We start from the raw sequence: 25297 nt of genomic DNA, 5'->3' as shown, positions 1-25297 counted from the left end.
CAGCAAAGCAGAGTCATTCTTTTCACACAGTTTCTTTAATGTGTCAAAAACCCCACACAAATCAATCTATATAAAAGAAGAGCAAGCTTAACTACAACTTTCTCTCATGTGGGAGAAAAAACCCCAACATAACGGTGTATCTATTTTAGACATTATCTTACATGTATCTGAAGAAAAGTCACTACCAGAACAGGTTCACTAATTTATTTAGAAATCATGAAGTGTTTCTTAAAAAAGAGCATTACATTGTGCACACTGCTCTCAAAGGATGCCAGGGACATATGGACTAACAGTATTGCCCCCACTTCCAAAGAAAAGATACAGTGTACGTAAAGCAGGGTGTTCACAACAATTACAATGAAAACATTACAATCTACCACCAACAATGAACAAAAATGAAAGTCACTCTCTCTGCTGCTGCTTCAAAATTTCCGTGTTAGTTTTGTGTGCCCTTTCCCTCCCCCCATGTGTAAGGAATTAAAACATTACATCTGGTGGACAGCAAAGATTCCACTACACCTCAAATGCAGAACACCTATGAAGCAGAGGAATGTTGGCTTTTTAAACAGAAGCAGATTAAAAAAACAAACAAAAAAAAAAGGGGTGCAGGACTCCTTCAGTTCTTCACTAGTCTTAGAAAAACTTTCCAGAATACTGCTTCACACTATAAAAAAGAAAAAATAATCTTGCATTAGAATCCTTCAACATCTGCATACTGCTTCACACTATAAAAGAAAAAGAAAAAAGCATGTATTAGAATGATGGACCATACATCTTGCATCAACATTCACAATTACATTCTTAGAGCAGATTAAATTGCAAATTCCTAATACATTTAGAAGTATATAATTCCAAAAGATGAATGGCTATTATAGGTATATTAATATGTTTTAGGCACATTTAAAACTTAGTACTCTGAAGCCAAACATTTAGAACAGTAAAATTTGCTATGACAGCCAACACATTAATAAAGCAAAACTAACCAAATTAAATCTGAAGCTGTTAGTATTTGGTGGAAAAGACAAAGTAATGTCAACAAGATACGAAATGCTGCGTAACAGCACCAAATCGATTTCAACTTGTCCTGTAGAGGCATGGTCTGTGCCATATGGCAGACTGTGATTTGTTGTCAATTTAGTTATCTAAAAACAACAAAATCACTAGTCTTCCACACAGAACTAGGCCAACATCCACTGTAATCTTCTATATTTTCTACAGGCTCTATGTAATTTATTACAAGTAGTTTTTTTGCAGCAGTTTTCACCACAGAAATGAGAGGACTGCTTGGTTAAGGCGTCTTCCAGCAAGATTAGTTTTGAGGGTGTCTTCATTTTAATTAGAATGGAGAAATGAAGATAATCAAGGCAGAACTACCACTAGCGAAGTTAGGTTCAAATAGTTACTTAAAACCTGCCTTCTAAAACTGTATCGCAGAAATTAGTAGCTTTAGAATGTACACGTCAGTCAGTTTAGAAGTTGACAGCAGGGATGACATTAAACTTTAACTTGCCTGTTCTGCAGTAAATACTGTGCATTTTGTATCTGGTCCTGTGTTCCCGTAATAGTTATTATCCGATCTTCTGAGCCTTCTAATGGTTCATCAATTTTGATCGAAGCTCCCGATTCATGACGTATTTGTTTGATTCTCTGGCCTCCCTTTCCAATAATAGATCCTGCCAACTAGGGGAAAAAAGCAAAGTATTCATTTCCCAGTACAACTTTCTAAAAACACTTAAAAAAATCACAGCCATGTTTACATAGCTTCTGTAAGTTTAAAGAGTTGCAATGGAAACTTACTGCTCTACATTCTCAGAACATACCCTGCAATATTAATTGTATAAGCATAGGTGGGATGAAAGTGGGGGAACCAGTTCCAATTTGCAAAAAGCAAGCTACAGAGACCATGTCTATTACTATTACCAGTTATTAAAATTGTCTAGTGTGTCTTTTAAGTGAAGACACAAACCCAACATTCAAAGCATAGATTTTTGCTGATTTAGAAACACTCATTTTATACTGGAAGTACTTATCAGAAACCCTGAACACTTCTGATTTACTTATATAGTCTGAGAAAAGGTTGTAATTTTTTTGTTACTTTGTTTTTCTGTTTTTTTTTCGGGGAGATGTTTGGTTGTTTGGTTTTGGGGTTTGTTTTCTGTTTTGTTTTGTTGTTGGCTTAATGAACACAAGCTGAAAGCTCGTCAACTTTACTTACATCTTTGGGAATTGTTACTTGTGTTGTGATGATCGGTCCACCAAGGTCTCCATATGAACCGCGTCCCCCTGCGTATGAATAATCTGATTTAAACGTATGCATCAAGCCCTTCAATGACTACACAATGAAGTACATGTAGAGGGTTCTATATAAATACTTACCATATCCAGAGCCACCCTCAAACTGTAAAAGAAAGAGAAAAAAAAGTGAACAACCATGCTTCATTATCATTTTCATCTCATGTATCATGTGGTTAACTCTGAGCCTATTTTACACAAAAATCTCAACTCCCAACTTCACTAGAAATACAAGTGCTGTGCTATCAAACACAATCAAGGGGGCAGGGGCTGGCCCCTTTGCAGCCAAAGCCAGTCAACTGGACCACCAAAATGGACCACTGCTGCCTAAACCTGAGACCATCAGCAAAGTTGGTGGGACCCCAGTGCTAACATTTAAGAAAGGGTAAAAAATCCCCAGTGTACACCAGGGAGAGATGGGCTAAGGGGCAACAGTGAGACAAACAGCCCTGTGGACACCAGTGAACAAGTAGACAATAGTGCTCCAGGCACTGGAATAGAGATACTCCTGCAGCCCCTGGAAAGAATCACACTGAAGCAGCCAGCCATAATGCAGCCCATTAAGGATGCTATGCTGGGAGCAGGTGTACATGCCCTGAAGGAAGCTGCAGCCCATGAAGAGCCTACACAGGTGCACATGCCTGACAGGACCTGTTGCCTGTTGGGGGATCAACACTGGCACAGTCTGTTCCTGAAGGACTGTACCCCATGAAGAGGACCCACACTGGAGCAGTTCTTCAAGAACTGCAGTCCACTGTTAAACACCCCCATTTGAAGAGTTTGTGAATGACTCCATCTCATGGGAGGGACCTCACACTGGAGCAGGGGAACAGTGTGAGGAGGAAGAAACAGAGATAAAGTGTGATGAACTAACTGCAGCCTGCCATTTTCCATGCCCCTGTACCACTCACGGCAGAGGAGTTAAAAGAGTAGGGAATGAAGCAGTCAAGTTGAACCTGGGAAGAAGTGAATCGTGAGAGAAAGGCATTTTAGTTTTCCTCTCTGTTTCTGTCCATGCTAGATGTATTTTTAAGTGGCAGTAAACTAATCTTCCCCAAGTTGACTCTGTTTTGCCATGATGGCAGCTAGAAAGTGATCTCTCGATCTTGAGCCACAAGCTTTTCCATCTTATTTTCTCTCCTCATTCTGCTGAAGACAGAGAAAGAGCAGCTGTGTGGACACCTAGCAGCCAATCAAGTTCAACCAATCACAACTACCCATCCCCAGAAGTTGTAAATCAACAAGTTTTCCAAAACACTATTTGCCTGCTACACCCTTTTAGAAGATCAAACTGGAAGCTGCTCAGACCAAAGATCTGAGCTTATCCTCTGTCTCTAAGCAACTTATCACACAATCATGCTACCCGGTGTCCTGGTTTTGGCCAGGACACAGTTAATTCTCTTCCTGGTATAGTAGCCGGTATGGTGTCATGTTTTGGCTTTAGTCTGAGAAGAATGCTGACAGCAACAGCTAAAACACTGGTGTGTTAAGTACCACTTACCCCGATAATCAAAGACTTTTCAGTCTCTCATGCTCTGCCAGAGAGGAGGGGCACAAGAAGTCAGGAGGGAGCAAGAAACAGGACACTGACCCAAACTAGCCAAAGGGGTATTCCATACCACAGCATGTCTTGCCCAGTATATAAACTGGGGGGAGTTACCTGGAAAGCCCAGATCACTGTTGGGGTTGGGCTGGGTATTGGTCAGCAAGTGGTGAGCAATTCTATTGCACATCACTGTTTTTTTTTTTTTTATTTGGAGGAGAGGGGGTTTTGTGGTTGCAGGGATTTTTCTTTATTTTTTATTTTGTTGTGGGAGTTATTGCTCTCTCTCCCCTTCCCTCTTTTTGTTGTTATTACTATATTTTACTTTTTTTCAACTTCTAAACTGTTCTTATCTCAACCCACAGGTTTTTACCTTCTTTCCCAACCCACTGGGAGGAGGTGTAAGCAAGCAGCTGCATGGTACTGAAGTCGTCTGCTGTGGTTAAACCACAACACTTACCTGTAGAGATTGTAACACATAACACAGCTTGTAGTGGAGTCCAAAATACGAAAGAATGAAGGACTCTACTTAAGACTTAACTCAGAGGCTGATCAGAGCAGCATATCTGCATATACACAGGCATATTCCTGTTGATATTTGCCACAGGATCCCTTTTTGGGCAAAGCCATTTTACAGAACAATCCTTTTCTTGATCTTTTCTGCCTCTGCAGAGTACAGGGCAGCAAATGAAACTGACAGCAGATGACTTAAACAGTTACAGTTGCTGTGTTTATGTAAGCTAAGAATTGATGTTTCATACTTGGCAGCACTTCGCCATCTTCTGACAGCATGAATACTTGACAATCCCCATTAACTTCCTTTCCCAAAACCTACCCAATCAAATGGTTTGTTTTCAAACACACTGATAATAGTTCATCTACAAGTAAGAAGCTACTTCTAATATTTACTGTTAGAAATATGAGAAAATACAACATTCTGAAGTTAATACAAAATACCTATCCTAAATGCACGCACATACAGTGGATCTGTTACTCAGAAAGCTGCTATTTACAACACAAAAATGGGGTGTGAAAGAGGCAAAAAGAGGTACAGAAAAGCTCCTATCATTTGACTGTGCTGCTGCACACTTCCACATTTCTATTAACATTACTTGCCTGCCCAGAACAGTGTTAAGACAAACTACCAATAAATTCTGAGTCAGAAGACTCAGAATTATGAAATTATAAGCTTTATGATTTTCACCAGATACAAGTTGCCACTGACTACACTCATGATCAAGAAAACCCCATTATCACTTAACCTGTTCAATAATGCAGTTTTCAAAAGAAGTTGCGTGCACTCACCAACTCTGGTGGCTGCATGTCATCACAGGCATCCACATGACACTGCATCATCTTCCAGACACAACACAATAGGAGGAAAAAAGGAAAGAAATCTAAATTAAGTTCGTGTCATGTAGAATTGTACGTAAGCTGGCAAGCTAATACAGTTATGTACTGGTACAGAGAAACATTTATGCTACAACAAAGACATAAAAGTATGTGACTTAGACCACTTTCAAGACTCACTCTCTTTTAATTTGATTGTGAGGGAACTGTAAGCGGTCACACTCACTTTTTTTTTCCTTTCTGTTGTGTAAACAGATTTTTCCCTCTAACAAAGAAGGACAGATAGCTAATGGCAGAGCAAAGCTTGAACAGGCCTGTTTTTATTCTTTTAGAACATTTTCAATTGCTATTATGTATAAAAATATTGTATTTCTGCCACTGTTAGAGGAAGCTTTTATTTCTGCCATGCATTAGATAATGAAAATTTAGTTAGACTGAAACTAGCAACTGTGATTCTTTATGCCAACAGCAGGTCAAGCAGGATGGACACTGCTTCTTCTGTTCTACCAGTTCACTTCCACACACCTCAAACAACTAGTAACTCAACTAAATCTACTGCTCCCTTATTATAATAAAAATTATGTTCTTAAGACATGATATATAGCACTTCTTTCAGATTTCCACTATTTCAACAATTAATGTTCATTTGCGCACCCTAAAACCAGCTCAACAGGCTCTCAACACACCTAACAATATTCTACTCTACATATTTGTGCTACTGACTACTATTACTAGAAGCCATAACACATTGGCTGGACAGCTTAACTTTTCCATCTAATGAAAGGAAATTAATTCAGTCCTAACTGATGTAAAATTCTTTCATCATAATTTTCTGGGTTTTTTTTTGGTGGTTTTTTTTTTTTTTTTTTTTAACAGTAACCTAGGAGAGCGTAGTTTTGTTACTTTTGTTACTTTCATCCAACATCCGCATGGAAAAATAGAAGAGCTGTCATACACTCTTCTTTTCTGAGCTTTTATGTGCTTGTTAATGTTACATCTCAAACATTAATAACATTTTGTGCATTTTTCTAAAGGTATGTGCCTTTATTCAAGTGTTTCTACGTAAGGACACCTGTATGTACACATACATTTAAGTTAAAAAAAGGCCCAAGAACTGCGAAGCATTTGAAGGAACAAAAGCACATTAGAAGTCTAAAGACATAGAAGTCTGAAGAGACTGTCCACTTAACTGAAGACATTCCGATTTAACTATTAACTCAGATTTAAAAAGTTTAGTACTTTAAATTTTAGTACTTGATCAGTTAATTAAAAAAAGAGGTGAGGGGATAAAATTACTTTCCATGCTTGATTTATTTTCCACTCTTTTCCTCTGGTATCTGCATGCATTTATGTATCTGAAAGACCCCTGAGTATGAGTGTGTTAAAAAAGAAATACTGGAAATACATTCAGGTTTTTTTAATCTGTCAGAATAGCCCTTACAGTCCATAGGTATTTGATTTGGAATAGTTACACAAAGAAATATACAGCTCTGTTAACAGAGCAACAACAACAAAAAAAAAAGGCATTATAAGCCAACTGAACTCTCTAAACAGCAGTGCATAATTGAACGGGCTAACAAGTATCTTCTTTGGTGGGTGACTCCTCATGGGCAAGAGGAATTAACCTGTCTTTTAAAATCAAAATGTGTTTTTCTCATCTCAGCATTTACAAGGCTGTCAATACTCCTGTATCTCTGGAATTCCAGAAAATTCACAGTTCAGCATCCAGTTTTAAAGGTCCTGGGCTACACAATCTTTCTGCCTTTAGTGAAGAAGAGAACTGGCAAAAAAAGAAAAAAAAAACCAACAAAACCCCAAAAAAACCAATCAATCAAAAAAAAAACAAAACCCAAACAAAGCCCTCAAAAGAAACACCCAGGAAAAAAAAAACAAACCCACCACCAAAACCCCCCACCACGAAAACCAACCCCAAACAGAATCTGTACATTCAAAAACTTCAACATTTCCATGATTTTTGAAATGTTCATCTGAGAAAAGCAGCTGTTCTTGCCTTTTACTGCATCTATGCAAAATAGAATTTATTCTGGTTTAGGTGTTTTTTTTTTACTATTTCGTTTTATTCTAAAATAGAATCTACGTGAAAGTGCACTTCTGCTGTCTGACAGCTACCTTTCCCATGCATTGCTTAGCTCACTTTTAGTTACTCTGGTTTCAATTTTGCTAGAGAATGGTTTCCGTAGGGAACGAATGGTGGTACAGAAGATCTTACATTTATGGCATGACATCTCCAGCTTCAGCCTCACAATCTATGTGAAGACTTCCTATGTGCTTACACAATTTGGAATACTAGGATGATGGTTAACTAAAACGAGAATTTAAATGCAGTTTTTATTGGGAAGCAGACCTCACTTTAACCAGGCTATGATACTAGGTCATAAAGACCCAAAGCCATAAGCAGCCTCTCTGCAAAAAGGAGATAAAATTGCTCCCTGGAACAAAAAAAATGAACAGAGATGACTACACTTACTTGTAGGAACTCATGTCAAGAAAGCAAATGTCAACCTGACAAAAGCCAGGCTGAACAGATTTTGTATTCCAACTGGAATGGAATAAAAATAGAACACACTACTGCCCAAGAGTCAAGCCAAGGAAGACTGTGTTTAACCAGACATCTAAAGACGGGCAGGCTTACATGCTCAGTTTTATATGCTCTAGCATTGGCTTTATTAGCTGCAAATATAAGAACACAAAAACTGAGCTTTGAGAACATGTAAATATGAATAAGAAATCTTGGAGGCACACTTCTCAATTCTTCCAGTTTCTTAACATGTAAAATAGCATGGGTAACACTTTTTTGTAATACTGTGCAAACTTTTCCTTTTAATATTTATAATAAACATGTGACATTCTTACGTACTTCCAGTAAATCTTACTCCCAAGGAGGAAATATGTAAAGCCCATTTAGGTAGCCCATTTCATAGCTCTTCCATTCATTTAAAAGAAAAAATCTTGTCTCACCCGTCATCTTAAAGCAGGTGCCAAACAAAGCCAGAGGAGAAAAGAAGATTGTTACTATAGAGATTTACCTCCCAGACATATGATTTCTCTTCCCAGGAAAGAGGAATCTAGAACAACAGCAGATGACAGCTGGGAAGTCACATTTCAGAATACAACATGGAAGAATATATTTAAGCCTTTTTTAAGATCCCATATACTATAAGAGATTTTTTAGCTCTGCAAGTATTAGCATTAATATGGTTGAATGTACCAAATTTAATTTAGGATTCAACTTAGCAGTGGTCCTAGCTCTGAAACATCTGGAATTACAGTGTTTTGGTTTTTTTTTGCAGACAAATAAACCAGCAAATAGACAAGAATTGATTCAAGAGCAATCACCTTCCAGATTAACTAGAGCTCTTAATTAGATACTATTCTACAATCTGTATTACACTGCGTATAACTTGTGTTTGCAACATCAGTGTTAAGATGCTTGTATGATTCAAAAAATTTCAGGAAAGCATTGTTCCGATATGTTTTCTTAACCTGAAAAGCCTAACAATTCCCATTTCTGTCACCCTCATTAAAAAAACTAACAAATGGTCAGTGCAAGAAAACCTGCAGGATGGAGCACAGTCAAACTTTTCTCCCTGCCATCAAAAACGATACAGAAAGGAAGAAAACAGATCATGTCTCAGATACCACTTACACCCTAGACATTCCTCCAGAGAAGACCATTTGTATGGACAAAACATTTTAGTTTTATCATCAAAATCATGCATGTCCCATATTTAAGGGCATGCGTTCAGCAACAGTATCTTCAGACAGTCAGTATTCTAACTGTGCTTATGAAACAGAAAAAGGCAAATTTTAAACTCATACCATGCCATCGTAACGGTCTCCTGGTCTGCCCCTTCGGTCATAGGACATAAGATCTCTAAAATGAAAGGGAAGCAACATTACAATGCAATTCTTTTGCTTATAAACTAATCCGTTTGCTCAAATTTATACATTCATGGTCCACGAACAACTTTATTTCAAACTACTCTAGCCAAGTACTGAACAACACAAAAGTTTCTGAACTATAGTCCAGGTAGACTACTACAGTGCAGCAAATAATAAAGTTCCAGTACTTTTCAAAATACTCCCTGGTCTAGTACACGCACAATCCTTGCATAATCACTACCAGCATGGAAGCTTCGAAAAAACACCGGAAAAATGAATGTGTTTCAGGTGACTATATACAATGTGAACTTTGTATAATGCATTTATGCAACAACTCACCCGCCACGAGGAGGGGGTGGAGGAGGAAGAGGAAGGTTACGAGCTCTGCTGCCACCTCTACCACCACGACCTGGTGGAGGTGGTGGAGGTCCTCTGCGAGGGCTCATGTCATCATAATCTCTTCTCGATGGAGGCATAGGTCGTCCACCACGACCAGGGGGCATTCGATCAAAACCTCCTCTTCCACGCATTGGAAAGCCTACTGGACGTCCCCTTCTATCATCAAACATCATTGTGAAGCCACCATAGTCATATGTCTCATCATAGAAATTGGGATCATAAGGCTGGGCCCGTCCTTTAATTGGAGACTGAAACAAACAAACAAAAAAAGCCCCCACCAGCCCAAACAGGACCATTATAATTGGCACATTTAATTAAATATATATACTAAATGAATAAATATGAATTTATTTATATTTCACAATGCTGGTTAAGAAAAAAGGAGATGGTGATGCATTTCCTGTGAACTGTGACAGAAAAACTGCTGTTACTTATCAGTGGCAAATAAAATTTGTCTCTTCAATTTTTGCATCTTAATGATATGCAAAGTATGAATAATGGTCCATTAGTACCAAAAATTGCTTCCCTCCCCCATAAGGTGCACCCCAATTCTAGAAAACATAAGTAATTTCGAAAAGTGGTAACAGTCAACCACTTTGTTACTGGGAAAGTAGGAGGTATTGAATTCAAAATATAAACTGAAAGATACCACTTTCATAGGTCCCTAACACTCATGAGTGACAATGAAAGAGTAAATTTAATAAACATTACCTCAGAGATAAGATCCAAGATAATCTTGATACATTCAACGACTCTGTCAGGTTTTCCACCAATAAGCACCACCCTGTCAGTAGAATGAGGACAACACTCTTGGAAGAGCTTAATGGTGGTCTGGGTGTTCTGTTGAAGAAAAAAATAAAATAAAATCCAAGATTGTCTAGCCTAAGTATTTGAACAATTTATAAACCCATTTAAACATTTTTAAAGAAAGGATCCTAAAGATTATTAAATTCCTAGCCTGCATGCCTGCTTCTGAACTCTTGCAACAAATTTTTTTCTTTTTTTAAGAGATCTGTACTGACAGTTTTATATGAAAATGTAAAACTTTCTCCTCTTTCAATTATGACTCATTTATACCATTGTTTGATTAAATACAGCAAAATAACCACATATCCTGTTATAGCTTACAGGCTGTATTAACCTCCGCATGTCAAGAAAACATACTCTGGATGAAAACCAGTGATGCTGCTGGCATTATGTCCAGTTATATTGCTTTTCTCAACCCACGCAAACAGGTATCAGCTTATACCTGAACTGACCTGAAACTGCCTCTGACACAATGCCAAAGAAGGACAAAAAGCTTAGTTAGTTAAGTTCACAGAGACCATTAGGTGTTTTAGATCTCATTCCTATCCTTAGAAGAAAACAGTGGTCTTCCGGGAGGTAGAATTTTTTTAAAATTGTAAAGCCTTTTTACAGTAATATTCAGGCACCTACTGAATTGTCATTGTAAGGCTTTGTAGTGTATATTCACTTTAATTAATTTTGTAAGTCCAACCACATGAATATGTATACAGTCTATGCAGTTCATTTTAGAAGGAATGATGAATACCATTTTAAGAAAAAAAACCCTCAAACAAAAAAAAACCCCAAAACTTTCTTTAAAAACATTACCACAAATATTGCTTAGAAGCTTGACAAGTCCAAAGCTCTATCACTAACAACTTTATTTCTGAGGGTTTATAAGGAAGTTGCCATTCTCAGATCCACCTCAGGAGTATCAAAATCATGTATGCAGTATGTTCTGGATGAATTACTGCACAGGAGATACACCTGTCCCTTATAAACACAAAACACTAAGCTGTTTACTGAACAAAACTCAAACCTCAGAAGAACAGGGAAGAAGTACCTCTCTGAGTTCTTTAATTTTAGCACCCTTGACACCAATAATTCCTCCTGCCAAACTTTGGTGAATGAGAAGTCTCAATTCGCAGTCAAAGTCGCTGCCTTTGTAGTGTTGATACTGTAAGAAAGATGTATACAAGGAAAATAATATTAGTCACATAAAAAATTAAAATATTTGGATTTTTTCCAAATGGTATGACTTGATTATTGCCAAATTGTAATTGTGTACTTCCTTTGACAGCACCACAACTATTTAAGCGCCTCACCTGAACATAAGCTGATGTTAAATCTGTTTTCCTTACTACATTGCACAACTTGTAGAAAGGTTTAAGAAGGTATCAAACAGTGCAACACTCATTTACAAAGCCAACACAGAATATAAATTACAGTATAACTACTTCAAAGTCGGGACAAAACAATTCAGAAAGCATGTATTTTGAAAGGGGAGAAGCTGTATGAAATGATAAATTATTAAATAGTGATTGTCCTCTATCAAAAAATGCCAACATGTACTTTGAAAGCCATAACCCTTCTTTAAAAGGCTTTTCCGTTTTATTTTTTAACTTCCTGTATTTAAGGAGTGGCAAATCTAGGACCATCTTGTTTCATATGCTCATCTTTTACCTCTAAAAAGAAACAAACATTGTCACATACCTCTTCCAAAGTAGGGATAATCTTCTTCAAGATTTCTCCAATTGTCTCTATATCTGCACTGATACTCAAGATGCTGTTGTTGGAGAACATAACGCCAGACAAAATGGAGAAATTGGAAAAGAAAAAGTAAATCCTTTTCCTCATCATACATGAAATTCTAAGAAGATTTACTACACAGAAGAGCTCACAATTAATAGTCCCCATTTAAAGTAAACCTGTTTGCTCAATTTACAACACATGCATCTTTGTTTATGCCCAGTATATATGCATGTTAAATTTAAGATTAGGTAGCTCTTGCAGAGAGAGAGAGAAAGAATGGGCTTTTGGAAGGGCTCAGATTAAGTGGGCAAGAAATTGACGCAGAACTGAAAGGTGAAGTGAATATTCATGTTCCCCGCCACCACTAATTTAGGATATCCTCGCTATTACATTGGTAAAACTGGCACACCTTCTCATGTAAAAAGTGGGATATGCAAGTGGTGAACATTGTATCTGGAGTAAGGTTATGAAACCAGTTAGAAATCAGATTACTAATGGGCTCTCCAAGAAAAACAAATACAAATGCAAGACAAAAAGAAGACAAAACAAATGAGAAGCGAAGAAAAGTGAACCGGAGTTAGCATTTCATCCGAAATAATTATGAACAGGCAATGTTGAAGGGAGCAAGGTGGGCCACAAAGACAGAGCGAGAGACTATTTTGGAACAATTTGATTTACAATGCAGCAAATATGCAACACTTGAAGCTGTGCTCCTTCCATTGAAATAAAATTAGTGGATTGTTTGGGTGGGCAACTCACGTAAAAGTTCAGTGACAAAAAGACTTAATGGGGAAAATAAGACAGAAAACTTGAAAAAAAACAATACACCGTCTATAAGGGGATACTATTTAATTATATCAAAGGCAGGTAATATAATACATTTCTCTCTTTCTAATCAGGCAGTGAGGCATAAACTGTTGGGACATACCGCTCGGGGCCACTGCTGTCTGGGACTGAAACACTGGCATTGTACTGCATTGGTCATTGGCGTTCGTGGATGTTGGCATTGGGCATGGGCATTCAATCAGAAGTTGTCAAGTATGGTACCCGTTTGGCAACGAGCACATTTTTGGGCATAGCCAACCAGGGTTTCACATGGGCGTTCAGGGGCGGATGGGCCAACGTCATGGTGGGCAACGCAGGGGCAAGTCGATCCAGTACATGGGCAACGGAGATATATGGCCAAAAAAACAAGGAGAGGGAAGAGGGGGAAAAGCAATGAATTTTAATTTAATACAAACTATACTCATTACTCTCAATTAATGAAACAAGCTTAAGTTGTTCTGAAGACTAACACCATAATGGATTGCTACACCAACTGTGGCTTAACAGTATGGACCTTAAAAATGAGTCACTTGATCTGACTAAACTACTTTAAAATGTATGATGTTTCAGTAGCAGGCTGGCTCATGAGGGTAGACACAAAACCTGTCAAGATCCATATTACTAGAACCTTGGGCAAATCGGGAAAGGTAGTTTTCCAGACCAATCTAGATTATCTGGACTTAGGTGATGTACTGATTCAAAAAAAAAAAACAACTGAAAAAAAAAAAAAAAAAAAAAAAAGAAACAACCCACGGAAAAAGGAGGACCCTAAAAACCAAAAAATCAACTAGCTGCCGAAGTTAGTGAGCATATGTACAATTCCTGACCATTTCAACTTAAATCCGTTTGCGGTAGTTTATGAACTTAGCTGGAACTGATTTGTATTGATACATATTGCCAAATCTTGTGTTGAACAGAGTCTTGATCGGGAAAACTGCTGAAATTGTAGCTGAGGTTAAGTACAGGAGTGTAAACAAACGGAATTTAAGAAGCGCTGCCAAGTTTTATAAATAATACACAACATTAATGCTGAGCATGTGTCTAATCACAAGAGTCAACCCACTCTAAAATGTGAATAGGCAAATAAGTTATGACCATGTAAAAGTGCTTCCAAGTAACAACAGAATGCTCCTTTACTGTCCTACATTTAAATTAAGCAACTTTAATATTTTGATGCTTCATGTGCAAGTTCTTAAAGAACAGATGGACAATTCTGTCTGTTTGCTTTTTTAAAGGAAGTTAAAAGAGTTTCTCTATCACTGGGTTAAGCCAGCCACCTGCAATGGTTTCAGTAGTACTGTAACTGATTCACATGTATGGGAAATGGCACAATTAAGGGTTTTAAGCTTTGTCAATATTTCTAATTAGGATGTTAGTGCACTTGAAGAGTGAAATTTAGCAGAATCATATTCAAAAGTGAAGAGATTTAAAATAATCCTCTTCTCTCACATGAGTTGAGCTGGGTTTTAATTACAAGAAGAACTGGGGAATTAAGTTATCTACTCTAGCAATTAATACAAATGGCTTGTAACTAGGCTATTGATGCCTAGAGTTGAGTTGCTCCCACTTCTAGAAAATCTTTTGATGCAGTGCTCTGAAAGAATTGGTGTTAAATTAGTTTAAACTCATAGATACTCACGTCTGTACGAAGTGCCTTAATATTTTTGCCACCTTTTCCAATCACTGCTCCAGCATTCTGGAAAATAGTTTTCAGAAGTTAAGTTACGCCAACCCACCACAGAATACGTTTTTTAACTCAAGACTAAAAATGCGAAATCTATCTTAGCATTACCCTGCTGGCTTGGGGACTGGGGGCAGGCAGGCACTGCTTTAGAAAGTTTCAAATCAAACTGAAACAAACTGATACAGTTTGTCCATGGAAAAAAATGGACCTGAACTAAGGAAAGGGAAGAATATTCAGTTTTGCAAGTAATGATTCAATTCCATATAGAAGTTTTTAGGCAATTCTTCCTAGAATCTCATACACGATAGCTCTCAAAGATACACGGTATGAATGTAACATCGTCAACAATTTCCCTAACTCATCTGATCAGCTTTTCCCCCCGTTGTTTTCTTTTTAAAGGAATGTATTTGCAAATTCCACTTCTGCATTCCAAGTATTTCTTGATAATTTCAAGTGCTAACTTTGGTTTATACCTCTGTAACTTAACTGACTTCTTAGAGCAGTATATTCTGAAAAAAATTAATGCCACTAACTTCCAAGCTTCTAACACCAACAGAAATAAACTGGCAGATAGCAAAAGTAACTGCAAAGCTGTATTTTTACCATCTTATTTGAAAGATTACAGGCAAAAGCACTGCTTTTATTACACAGATCACACATGTTAACAGCATACAAAACACTTTGTGATACCCAGGTAACTTGACTGTCAGACAGAAATGCAACACAGGGTTAAGGTAACATTCTCCATGCTAGTGCAAAAGACTTGAAATACTTAAGGAAGTACAAGACATGTGTAATAACTAGAAACACCTACGGAAAGTCGTATGTATCAACTTTACTGTAACTGACTACTCTTGTCAACAAACCCACTGGAATCCCTGAAGTATTACTCCCATCTTTACTCCTGTCTATTTTTATGAACAAGTTTAGCAGATGTGCCTGGAAGAGTTACTAATAAGAAAGTTCTCATTTTACCTCTTGTATTTAACTTCCAATTACTAGCTGATCATTTTCTAAACTGCTTCCTTTCCGAAGATTAACATACAGTCATTCCCTTCAAAATAACTATCTTCCACTCAAATATAAGAATTTCTATTTCTAATTTCTATTGCTCTATTTTATTTTCCCCCAACAAGTACATCTGTTAAAAATAACAGTACTGAGCCTTAGGATCTTACCTTTCAAGGAACCTCTGAAGGTAATTCCATGACAATACAATTTTTACTACCACTCATGCACATTTGAAGATATTAATGGTAAGTTACTGCATATTAAATAAAATACATCAATAATAAACATATACCCCAACATACACCATCACAGTCTTGAGCAGTGCTATAAACAAAAATCAGTAAAATCAAAAAAGCATACTTTGCTCTGAAGCAAGATGCGCAATTCAACCATCTCATCTGTGTTCCGAGATCTCTTGAAGGCCTGCTCTTCCTCCATATCTTCTGCAGGACGTTTGCCTATAGAGAGATCCATAGGGGGGAAATACAAACATTTATTTAACTTTCTAAGTCATATGAAGTAGAACACATGCTAAATTCATGCTCTGTATTCTTAACACATTCTTCCCTATTAGCCCAATTAATTACTGATGCCTCTGAGCAGCCAAGGACAGAAACAGGTCTTCATTGGCTTACATATTGATTAACTGTTAAAAATCCATTTAAAATCTATGAACCATGTTTTAAATGAGAATGTTGCATGCAACAAGAGAGAAATTTATGACATGCTGTTTAAAGCATGTCATGCAGCATCACCCACTTAGTATCTATTTATAATTTACAACTGGGAAAAACATTTCAGGTAAAAAGCTCAAATGCACTTTGTCCAACACTGAAATACTGGGGAATAACAGTGAAGTGGCACTTCAAATACTGTCTGGAAAAAAACTGGCATGAATCAACAACACTGAGACCCTAGCTTCCTCCCTAATTATGCCCAGTAAGCTTTCCATGAAGCTCTTTAGAGGTATTTCACGTATTTATACTCCTGCATGTAAAAACTCCAATAAACAAAATACAATTAATGGATATGCATGATGGCATTCTTACGTTTATACTCGCCACACAGGTACTGAATACTTAGCTATGAAATATTTTCCAATCCTCAGACATCATTGTGGTTTAAGCCCAGCCAGTAACTCAGAACTATGCAGCTGCTAGCTTACTCTCCCCCCCACTTTCCTCCCCCAGCTCCTGGAGGGATGGGGACAAGAATCAAAAGAATGTAACTCCCAGGGGTTGAGATAGGAACAGTCCAGTAATTAAGGTATAACACAAACCACTACTGCTACCACCAATAATAATAATGATAAGGGAAATAACAAGGGAAAAGAATACAACCCCTCACCACTCACTGACCTGAGCAGCTATCTGAACCTTTCAAGTAACTCCCCTCAGTTCATATACTGGGCATAACGTGTTGTGGTATGGAATACCCCTTTGGCTAGTTTGGGTCAGGTGTCCTGTCTCTGCTTTCTCCCAGCCTCCCCTCCTCCCTCCTGGCAGAGCATGAGACTGAGAAAGTCCTTGGTTGGAGTAAACATCAGTTAGCAACAACTAAAAACACCATGTTATCAGCACTGCCCCCAGGCTGAAAGTGAAAATTACAGCACTGCACAAGCTAAGAAGGAGGAAAATGACTGCTATAGCTGAACCCAGGACACTCATAACTTGCAATTATTTATCCCATGCCTAAAACATGGGATAAATAAGAAAGATTGTGTTCATGCTTCAAAAGCGTGTGCAAAGATATTGTCTACTTAAAAAAGATTTAACACAGAATGCAAAGCTACTGCTGATACAAACATCTAATATAGTTAAGGCATTACTAAATATTTAGAAATACTGAAACTTACAGAGGATCTTCCTAAGAAAAAATAGTCCTTTAAAAAACTTACCATTTGTCTCTGTGTTAGTAAAGGTCTCTTCCTGTTGCTCAGTCTCCATTGCCTTTCTTTCTTAGGTTGGCAAGCAAAATCTGTTGAAGAGCAGAAAAGCAAGAACATCTCTTTCATGAAAGGGCAAACTGTACATTGTTCTAAAAGGAAAAGACAGAAAGAAATGCCTGGTTTCACATCTTACCACTGTTATATATCCTTGCTGACAAAAACTCAAGTGTTCTGGGAGGGATCAAAATCCAACAGACTTGCTTCAAGAGCCTATGAAAACAGCACATTATCAGTTGTGACTCTGCCCACTTACAGCTTTAATTCTCACTACAGCCAAAACCAGAGGTTTGACTCAAGCCTCTCCTGCAAAGCTTTTCTCTATGAAAGAGAAAGCACACCCTGGAAAAACACACAACTTTAAGGCGACAGAAAACAAGTATGTAAGCTTACATGTAAAAAATCAATGTCTGAATTATAGTTTTTGGGCACACACTAACTGCATTTACTAAAAATTGTTTTCATATATTTAAAGTGAACATGCATCCAGCTCCTCTCTTCAACATGTCAGATAACACATGCATTGAGTTTACTTTTTAAAGGACACTATGTAACAATTAGGCCCTAGATCCTTAAACTTAAAAAAAAAAGGAAAAAAAAAGGAAAAAAAAAAGCCCGTGAACTTCACTATGACTTTCCAAAATAGGCATCTTATTTATGACCTGCTTTTTGTTATCTTGTAATATGAGGAAGTCACATTAGAAAGAAATCTAGACAAAAGAAATACTTTTGCAATTATGTATTTCCCTTTTGTATTTTATCAATTTTTTTGCCCCAACAAATTACAGCCACTCATTCTGATGGCAACCATAAAGAAAAAAGGAAAAAAAGACAAAAAAAAAAAAAAAAAAGGTGCTTCAAACTTTTTAAACATACCCTCAGGCAACTGTTCATTTGTAACTGTTGCCCGCTTGTGCAGGCTAACAGCTGGCACTGCCTTCCCTGGACATGCTAGTCCTTCCAGGCACTTGAAGTGAGCCATCAGACACTCACGATTTACTGACAGCGAATGCTCAGGCAGACGTTTGCCAAAACGCTGCTATGTGGGGTGAGAGCAGGGAGAAACTGGGCAGATTTTTAGACGGTTTAAACAGCCCTTTAGGACCCCTGTTGTTTTACTTCCAAACATTCCCAAGAACTTTTAAGGCTGCAGGGAGTGAACCGTAATGTACTGGTCAGGGCTTAGTCTCCCCTACTCGCGCGTTTACCTGCTATGCCGAACCTTCCCTGGCCGCCTGTAGATAGTGTTCTCCGCTACCGCGCGAGATCACCTTGACTAATGCTATTTAAAAACAGCTAAAGGGTAAAGCGGCAACGGAAGGCGGGAGGCAGCACTAGCTGCCACAGACATAACACACGGCGCTGGGAAAAGCCGCCGGTTCGGCTCGGCTCCCCGCTTAGGGCGATCCGGCCAGCGGCTGGCGGGGAAAACAGCGGCGTTACGTAACCCCCGCCGCCTCGGCATCACGGACCAGCAGAAATGGCGGTCGCTGTAATGGCGGCTGCCGGCTGCTAGGCGGAGCCGGGAGCGGAAAAGCCGCCTCCACCACGCGGTCGCAGACAAATTTATCCCCCCTCTACCCAAAGAGGACACAAAGGAGGCGCCCGGCGGCCGCGGCGCAAGCGGCCTCGGGGCAGAGCCCCGAGGCCACAGTCCCCGAAAGCGACGGGCCGCGACGCGGGGCGAAGCCCAGTCGGCACCCCACAGCTGCCCCCGCCCAGGCCGCGGCCCTGAGCGCCCTCCACCCGCCATAATTCCCTACAACTCGCCCCAGGCGCAGTTACCAAGGGCGAGCGCAGGAAGGCGGCGGCAGCCGCTCCCCCGCACTCAGAAAGCACCCGCTACCGCTGCCGCCCTCCACCACACCGCCCGTCTTGTGAGCCATACTGACTGGGTCGCAAGGCCCAGGGCCGCTCGTACAACAGCGGCCACCCTCCCCGTCTGTCACGCTGGGCGGGGCGGCCCCCCCAGCTGCTCTCGGCCGCCTCAGGAGTCACCCCCAGCGCCAGTCGAGGCGGCGACTCCACACTTTCTCCATACAGCGCTCACCCCACTCCACCGCCGTGCCTGTGGGAGCCCACAAAGCAGAGGCTCCAAAACCGGGGAGGCACGGGCCTCCCGCATCGCCGCGTCACGCAGCGGCGCCGACAGAGGCACGGAGGCGGCTCTGCGGCCCCACCAAGGCTCGGCCCGGCCTATGTCCGCCCCCCGCCACCCTGCGCACGGGCAGCGCCCCCTCCTCGCTGGCCCCGGCTACACCTCTCCGTGGGTGCGCGTACCTGCACCCGCCGCTGGCCCCACGGCGCACGGGAGAGAAAGCAGAGCTGCCCCCACCGCCAACGCGCACCTCCGACACTGCCAGCACGCAATTGGCCCCGCCGCTTTCCCCCTGCGCGGGGCCAGCGCCGTCCCACTGGGTAAAGCCGCTGCCCGTCAGGGCGCGGGAGGCGGCTACACCCACTGCGCCCCGCCCTCCGTGAAGGTTAGGACCAGAAGGGCCCAGCCGCCTGGAAGAGGGGAGCACCATGTGCGCTGTTGCCGGTTGGTCGTTTTACCTACCGCGGTGGGAGCCGCGATGGAAGCGGTGCAGGGGAGCGGCAAAGGATGAGCGGCAAAGGAGAGCGAGAGCGACCTCGGTCGTGAGAAGAGAAAATGGCGCCTGCGAAAACCCCGCCTTGTGCTCGCTACCGGGCGCCGGCGGTTGAGGGAGGGAGGGAAGGAGGGAGGAAAGGAAAGGGCGGGGGGGGAAGGGGGCGGGGGAGGGAAACGATGGCGAAATATCCTCTCGCGATGATTGAAAGCGCGCGCGACGGATGTCTTCTATTGGTTGCTGGGTAGAGCGGCGGTTTTGGGAAGCTGCGCTCGGGGGAGGGTTGCGCCCGTCACCTCCCTTCCCATCCCCTAGTCCCCGACGGTAGGGGGAGCCGTGGCTGCCCCCCCCCGCCCGGTCCTGCCCGCTCACCCCGGTAAGTGCGGGCGGCTCAGCTGCTGGTGGGGGAAGGGGTTCGATCTCTCTGAGGGGCTGCGGGGTGCGACACCCGCCTCCCCTTCCCCGGGCCTGGCCTTACTACCTCCTTCCCTCCCCGGCAGGGCCCAGGCCCGTGAAGCGCCACGCGAGTGGCAGGCCGGCGCTTTACTTTGTGTAGGTACAGTGTCCTCTAAGTGGTGGAGCTTTAGGGGAAGCTTAGAGCCACAGTGGTTTTAATTTGCTGTAGGTTAGAGTGCAAAAAAATCCCATCTAAACCTAGCGTTTCCTAATTATTCTTAGGGTAACTTTTGTTTTTGTCACGCGCTGTAGGGAGGTTGAGCTCCTCAGCTGTCTTTCAAGTGGTTAAGCGTAATCCAAACGCAGTTAAGCAGCCTAATACCTTTTCAATGTTTGTATCAATGATCTGTATGCACGAGGTTAATGCACCATTAGCAAGTTTGCTGATGGTACCAAACCGGGAGCTGCTGTTGAGTCTTTCAAGGGACAAGAGGCCTTGCAGAGAGACATAAATAGATTGGAGCACTGTGCAATCGTCAGTGCCATGAAATTTAAAAAGTTCAACTGTTAGATTCTGCACCTGGAGTGGAATAACACTGGCCACAAGTATAGACTGGGAGAGGAGTGCCTATAGAGCTGCCTTGCAGAAAGGGACCTGGGAGTGCTGGCTGACAGCAAGACCTGCAGTGTGAGTCAGCCATGTGCCCTGGCAGCCAGGAGGGCAGACCCATCCTGGGGTGCATCAAACACAGCATCACCAGCCGGTCAAAAGAGGTGATTATCTGCTATACTCAGCATTGGTGCAACCTCATCTCGAGCGCTGTGTGTAGTGCTGGGCCACACAGCTTAAGAAGGATGTGAAAGTCCCTGACTGTGTCCAGAGAAGGCAACAAAGCTGGTGACAGGGCTGGAAACCGTGTTCTGTCAGGAGCAGCTGAGGGCTCTGGGTTTGGCTGGGTTAGAGAGAAGGAGGCTGAGTGGTGACCTCATGGCTCTCTGCAGCTTCCAGAGGAGGGGATGTGCAGATGGAGCTGCTGATGTATTCTCTTTGGGATCCAGTGAAAGTATGTGAGGCAATAGTTCAAAGTTGTGGCAGAGGAAGTTCGGATGGGACATTAGGAAGCATTTCTTTACTGAGAGAGTGGTCGAACACTGGAGTAGGCTTTCTAGAGAGGTCGTCAATGCTTCAGGCCTCTCAGTGTCTAAGAGGCATTTGACCAATGCCCTTAATAACTTTTGGTCAGCTCTGGAGTGGTCAGACAGTTGGACTGGATGATCATTGTTGGGCCCTTCCAACTGAAACAGTCTATTCTATATGTGCATTGCTTCTTCCTAAAGTAGAAAGAAGGTAAAGCTTGTTAGCCACTGATATTTCTGAGATGATGATTACCAAGGGTTGATGCTGTTGTATCTAAACCGTGGACTGGTTCTCTAGGTAATTAGTGATGTTTCAAGCTAGCTTTCTATTGTCGGGTACAAAGCTTTTATGCAGTTACAGCTGAAAAGTCACCCCTGTGATACAGTGCTCATAGATGCCAGCTTGCTTCTGTTGTACATGGGGTTTCTTCTGTTTATAACAGTGCAATGATATGGCAGAATTAACCCCTCAGGTCAATTTCTTAAGTAAACTTGAGTGTTAACAGCAGAACCCACAGAAATAAAGAAATAGAGGACATATATGTAACAAACTACTGCTTGAGGGATTATTTTGTGTTTTGGAGTTTTTTGTGGTTGGGGTGGATTTTTTTTATTAATTTGCTTTCTATAACAAAAGGATTTCAGTGTTATATTTCTAATTAAATCAAGAAGTCACGAAGCAGGGTTGATCATAGAAGTCTCCATACTTCCTTAATACCCCATGATGTGGGAACTGCATACACATACTTCTTATGCTTTAAATATGAGAAATGCACGCTTATTTTTAGTGTCCATATAAGTGTTGTTAATTTAAATTGCTTCTTTGTTGTCACACTTAGGATAGCAGAACTTTGAGAGCAAATTTCTATATAGTATGAGCAAGAGACTTGGTATAACTTCAGCTGTAAATTTATCTTTTTTGGGTTCTGTTTTAGGGAATTCACACTATTAAAAGAAAATGTCCGCAGCCAATATTGCAGCAAGAGTGGAAAGTTGGCTTTTATCCAAATGGCATGTTAAAGTTCCTTTGACATGGCTGGAAGCATGTATTACTTGGATCCAGGAAGAAAATAATGGTAATAACTTAAATCAAGCTCAGATTAACAGTCAGGTATTTGAGCAGTGGCTTCTTACTGATCTAAGAGACTTGGAATATCCCATTTTGCCTGACTGCATCTTAGATGCTCCCAAAGGAGAGTTGTCAGGCTTCTACTCCATACAGATTGATTCACTGGTTGATGTTAGCCAGCCAGCATATTCCCAATTGCAGAAGCTAAGAGGAAAAAATACTGTAAATGAAGAAGTAACAGCCAGTACTCAAGCATTCCAGAAGCCCTGGGAAGCAAAGCCAACTCGAATGCTAATGCTACAACTAACTGATGGGATACACCAAATTCAGGGCATGGAGTATCAGCCAGTGCCTGCCCTCCACAGTAATCTTCCTCCTGGAACAAAAATCACTGTACAGGGTAATACTGCATATCGCCTTGGAGTCCTTCTGCTTAAGCCAGAAAATGTGAAACTGTTGGGAGGTGAAGTGGATGCTCTTCTGGAGGAGTACTCTCAGGAAAGAGTCCTTGCTAGATTAATTGGAGAAACTGAAAACCCTTATTCTGTCCAACAAGCTGACCATGACCACATTGTTCCAAGGCCTGTGAATGATGTGGAACAAAGTCTAGGTCCTTCAGATGAAGAGCTTTTAGCTAGTCTTGATGAAAATAATGAATTTGCTTTAAACAATGAAGCATCTTTAGAAAGCAGATGCTACAGTAGAAGCAACAATTTTAGTACAGCCCCAGGTTCACTGACTGCACCCAATGGGAATGTAGCGCCGCAGGAATCTGGAAGTCCTTTGCCTGATTCAGATGATCAAGTTTCACTTCCCATAGAATATGCCGATGGCTTTTTAAATGACTTTCCTTCAGAAAATGACTTTTTTCTGGAAGAAGAGACGCAAAGAGAGCTGGAAGAAGTGCCCCCAGTGGTCATAAACAGAAATGTAAGTGTGATTACTGAGACACTTCTACATACATCTAGAAGGTCCTGCAATTCATCTTTAAATGGCATTTGCAAAAAAGATGATGTGAGTGGAAGAGATAAGGCAGTAGAAGCTCTCAGCAAGCAAAAGACTTTTGGAAGAACAGTATTTGATGGTGATGGAAATAGTACAAGCAGCTTTTTGCAGTGCAAAAGCAGGTGTCAGACCTGCAGTTCTGCAGACTTTAATTTGGAAGATCCTCCTGGAGAAAGGCAGAATAATACAGACCTAGATGGCAGCAGATGTAAATCCCAGCACACTTCTGACAGCAGGCTGTTAAGTGATGATCCTGTATTTTTCTCAAAAACGAATCCAGAAGCAGATCAGCAGAAGCATGATTCACAGACCGTTCCTTGCAGAGCAGTAGAGGCTCATTTAGATTTATATTCTCTACCTTTCACATATATTTCTATTCTACTTGCAAAAAGACCAGAAACTATTACAGTGCTGAAAGTTAAATGTTTTATTGTTACTCTCACTGGAAGCCTCACAAGCACCAGTGGGTCCTGGGGTATAAAGGCAAAAATTTCTGATGGTTCAGCTTATCTTGAAGTAGATTTTGCTAATGATATTCTAACAAGTTTGATTGGCTTTTCGGTGTCTGAAATGAATAATTTGAGAAAGGATCCAGCTTTACATCTAAAGCTTAAGGATGGTTTAGAGAAATGTCAAAAACAACTGATAGATCTCTGTTGTTTGATGACTATAGAGTTTAATCCACTTCAGTCTAAAGCCACTGTGTTAATTCTTCAGGATGCTGATGCAAGGCACCTAGAACAATTGAAGAAACGTTTGAATAAATAACATGCAAACTTGCAGGCCTATATTACAATACATTTAAGTCAGATTTCCCCTGAAGGACTCTTGAAAGTTAAAATTGAAAATTCAGTGGTATGTCTCTTCTCTTACCAGGAAAAATAATGGAAAGTCAGAAGAGGAGATGACTTGTTTGAGCAAAACTTAGCAGTTTGTTTCTTATGGTGGTAATGAAATAAGCTTTCAAATATTCCTGTTTTAAGTACAGGTGTATAATTTTCATTGTGCAGAATTCTCTGTGTCATTGACTGGTGATCTGGAGTAGCAGAATTTGAGTAGAAGACTCTCATACATATTCACTGTGCAAGAAGCTGAAGTGTGGAGAAGTAGATTTTTTTTTTCTGAAAGTTCAGATGAGCTGGAAAAAGAAAACCCAGCCCTATATATTAATGAGATTAATGTGTATTTTAAAAAACTGGAATAAAAAAAACAAACATTTTAAAATCTTTTAAATAAATGTATGATTATAATGTATGGAGAGTCTCTTTTTTTGACGTGTTAATGTTGATCATTGCTAACAGTTTTGAACCCACATGCCACTTTATTCATTAATTTTCTAACCTTTTACAGAGTTGTCATGCACTTGTGCTACAGACCTGTTGTATATGTATATTTAATGTTGGTCTTAATTTTGATATTTATTTCTACTTTTGAACAAATACATTGCAGTTTTCATTTAGATTTTGGTGGAAACTTCTTAGTTACTGTAAAAGAAAAGTATAAACCTTGTTGAGTGTGTAAAGTATCAGAAATGGTTTGATTGCTTGTTTGTTTCTGTTGTTGTTCCTTCCTCCCATCCTTTTCCCTTTTTTGTTCTGTTTACTTGTTT

At 40.5% G+C, this 25297-nt stretch overlaps 2 protein-coding genes across 6 annotated transcripts; one reads left to right on the top strand and one right to left on the bottom strand.

Annotated features, from left to right (window-relative positions):
• Window positions 1-193: 193 nt before the first annotated feature.
• Window positions 194-19849, bottom strand: HNRNPK (heterogeneous nuclear ribonucleoprotein K). Of its 5 annotated transcripts, none has more exons than XM_057396482.1 (17): window positions 19826-19848; window positions 17627-17703; window positions 17443-17522; window positions 15906-16003; window positions 14490-14546; window positions 12954-12997; window positions 11987-12059; window positions 11337-11450; window positions 10199-10327; window positions 9428-9735; window positions 9026-9080; window positions 8233-8271; window positions 5141-5191; window positions 2377-2398; window positions 2216-2298; window positions 1511-1680; window positions 194-725 (listed from the first exon to the last, which is right to left on the bottom strand). In XM_057396482.1, exons 3-17 carry the CDS (start codon window positions 17489-17491, stop codon window positions 692-694), a joined length of 1326 nt encoding a protein of 441 aa, XP_057252465.1. In that variant the 5' UTR covers window positions 17492-17522; window positions 17627-17703; window positions 19826-19848; the 3' UTR covers window positions 194-691. The 5 variants fall into 5 exon arrangements, with proteins under 5 accessions (XP_057252465.1, XP_057252468.1, XP_057252467.1 ...); XM_057396485.1 differs by having other exon boundaries at window positions 194-664; XM_057396484.1 differs by lacking the exon at window positions 17627-17703 and having other exon boundaries at window positions 19826-19849.
• Window positions 19850-20425: 576 nt separating this feature from the next.
• Window positions 20426-24877, top strand: RMI1 (RecQ mediated genome instability 1). Its single transcript, XM_057396489.1, has 2 exons — window positions 20426-20457; window positions 22550-24877. The coding sequence occupies exon 2, from the start codon at window positions 22573-22575 to the stop codon at window positions 24454-24456; it is 1884 nt and encodes a 627-aa protein (XP_057252472.1). The 5' UTR covers window positions 20426-20457; window positions 22550-22572; the 3' UTR covers window positions 24457-24877.
• The last annotated feature ends 420 nt before the right edge of the window (window positions 24878-25297 follow it).

This window comes from Pezoporus wallicus, unplaced genomic scaffold (assembly GCF_028554395.1).
Source record: "Pezoporus wallicus isolate ANWC-B61680 ecotype Strahan unplaced genomic scaffold, APGP_CSIRO_Pwel_v1 contig_2776, whole genome shotgun sequence".
In the NCBI taxonomy this organism is placed as follows: domain Eukaryota; kingdom Metazoa; phylum Chordata; class Aves; order Psittaciformes; family Psittacidae; genus Pezoporus; species Pezoporus wallicus.
Note: the sequence above shows the minus strand (reverse complement) of the source record. Positions and strands in the feature narration are given on the sequence as shown.

What these genes read in the sequence shown, in the direction of transcription:
- HNRNPK (XM_057396484.1), bottom strand. Translation starts at nt 17,491, where the DNA reads ATGGAGACTGAGCAACAGGAAGAGACCTTTACTAACACAGAGACAAAT. An exon ending in AAATTAAAGAACTCAGAGAG is followed by an intron (nt 10,328 to 11,336) that starts GTACTTCTTCCC and finishes TTTCTTCAACAG; the next exon opens with AACACCCAGACCACCATTAA. An exon ending in CCACCCCCTCCTCGTGGCGG is followed by an intron (nt 9,081 to 9,427) that starts GTGAGTTGTTGC and finishes CTTTCATTTTAG; the next exon opens with AGATCTTATGTCCTATGACC.
- RMI1 (XM_057396489.1), top strand. Translation starts at nt 22,573, where the DNA reads ATGTCCGCAGCCAATATTGCAGCAAGAGTGGAAAGTTGGCTTTTATCC.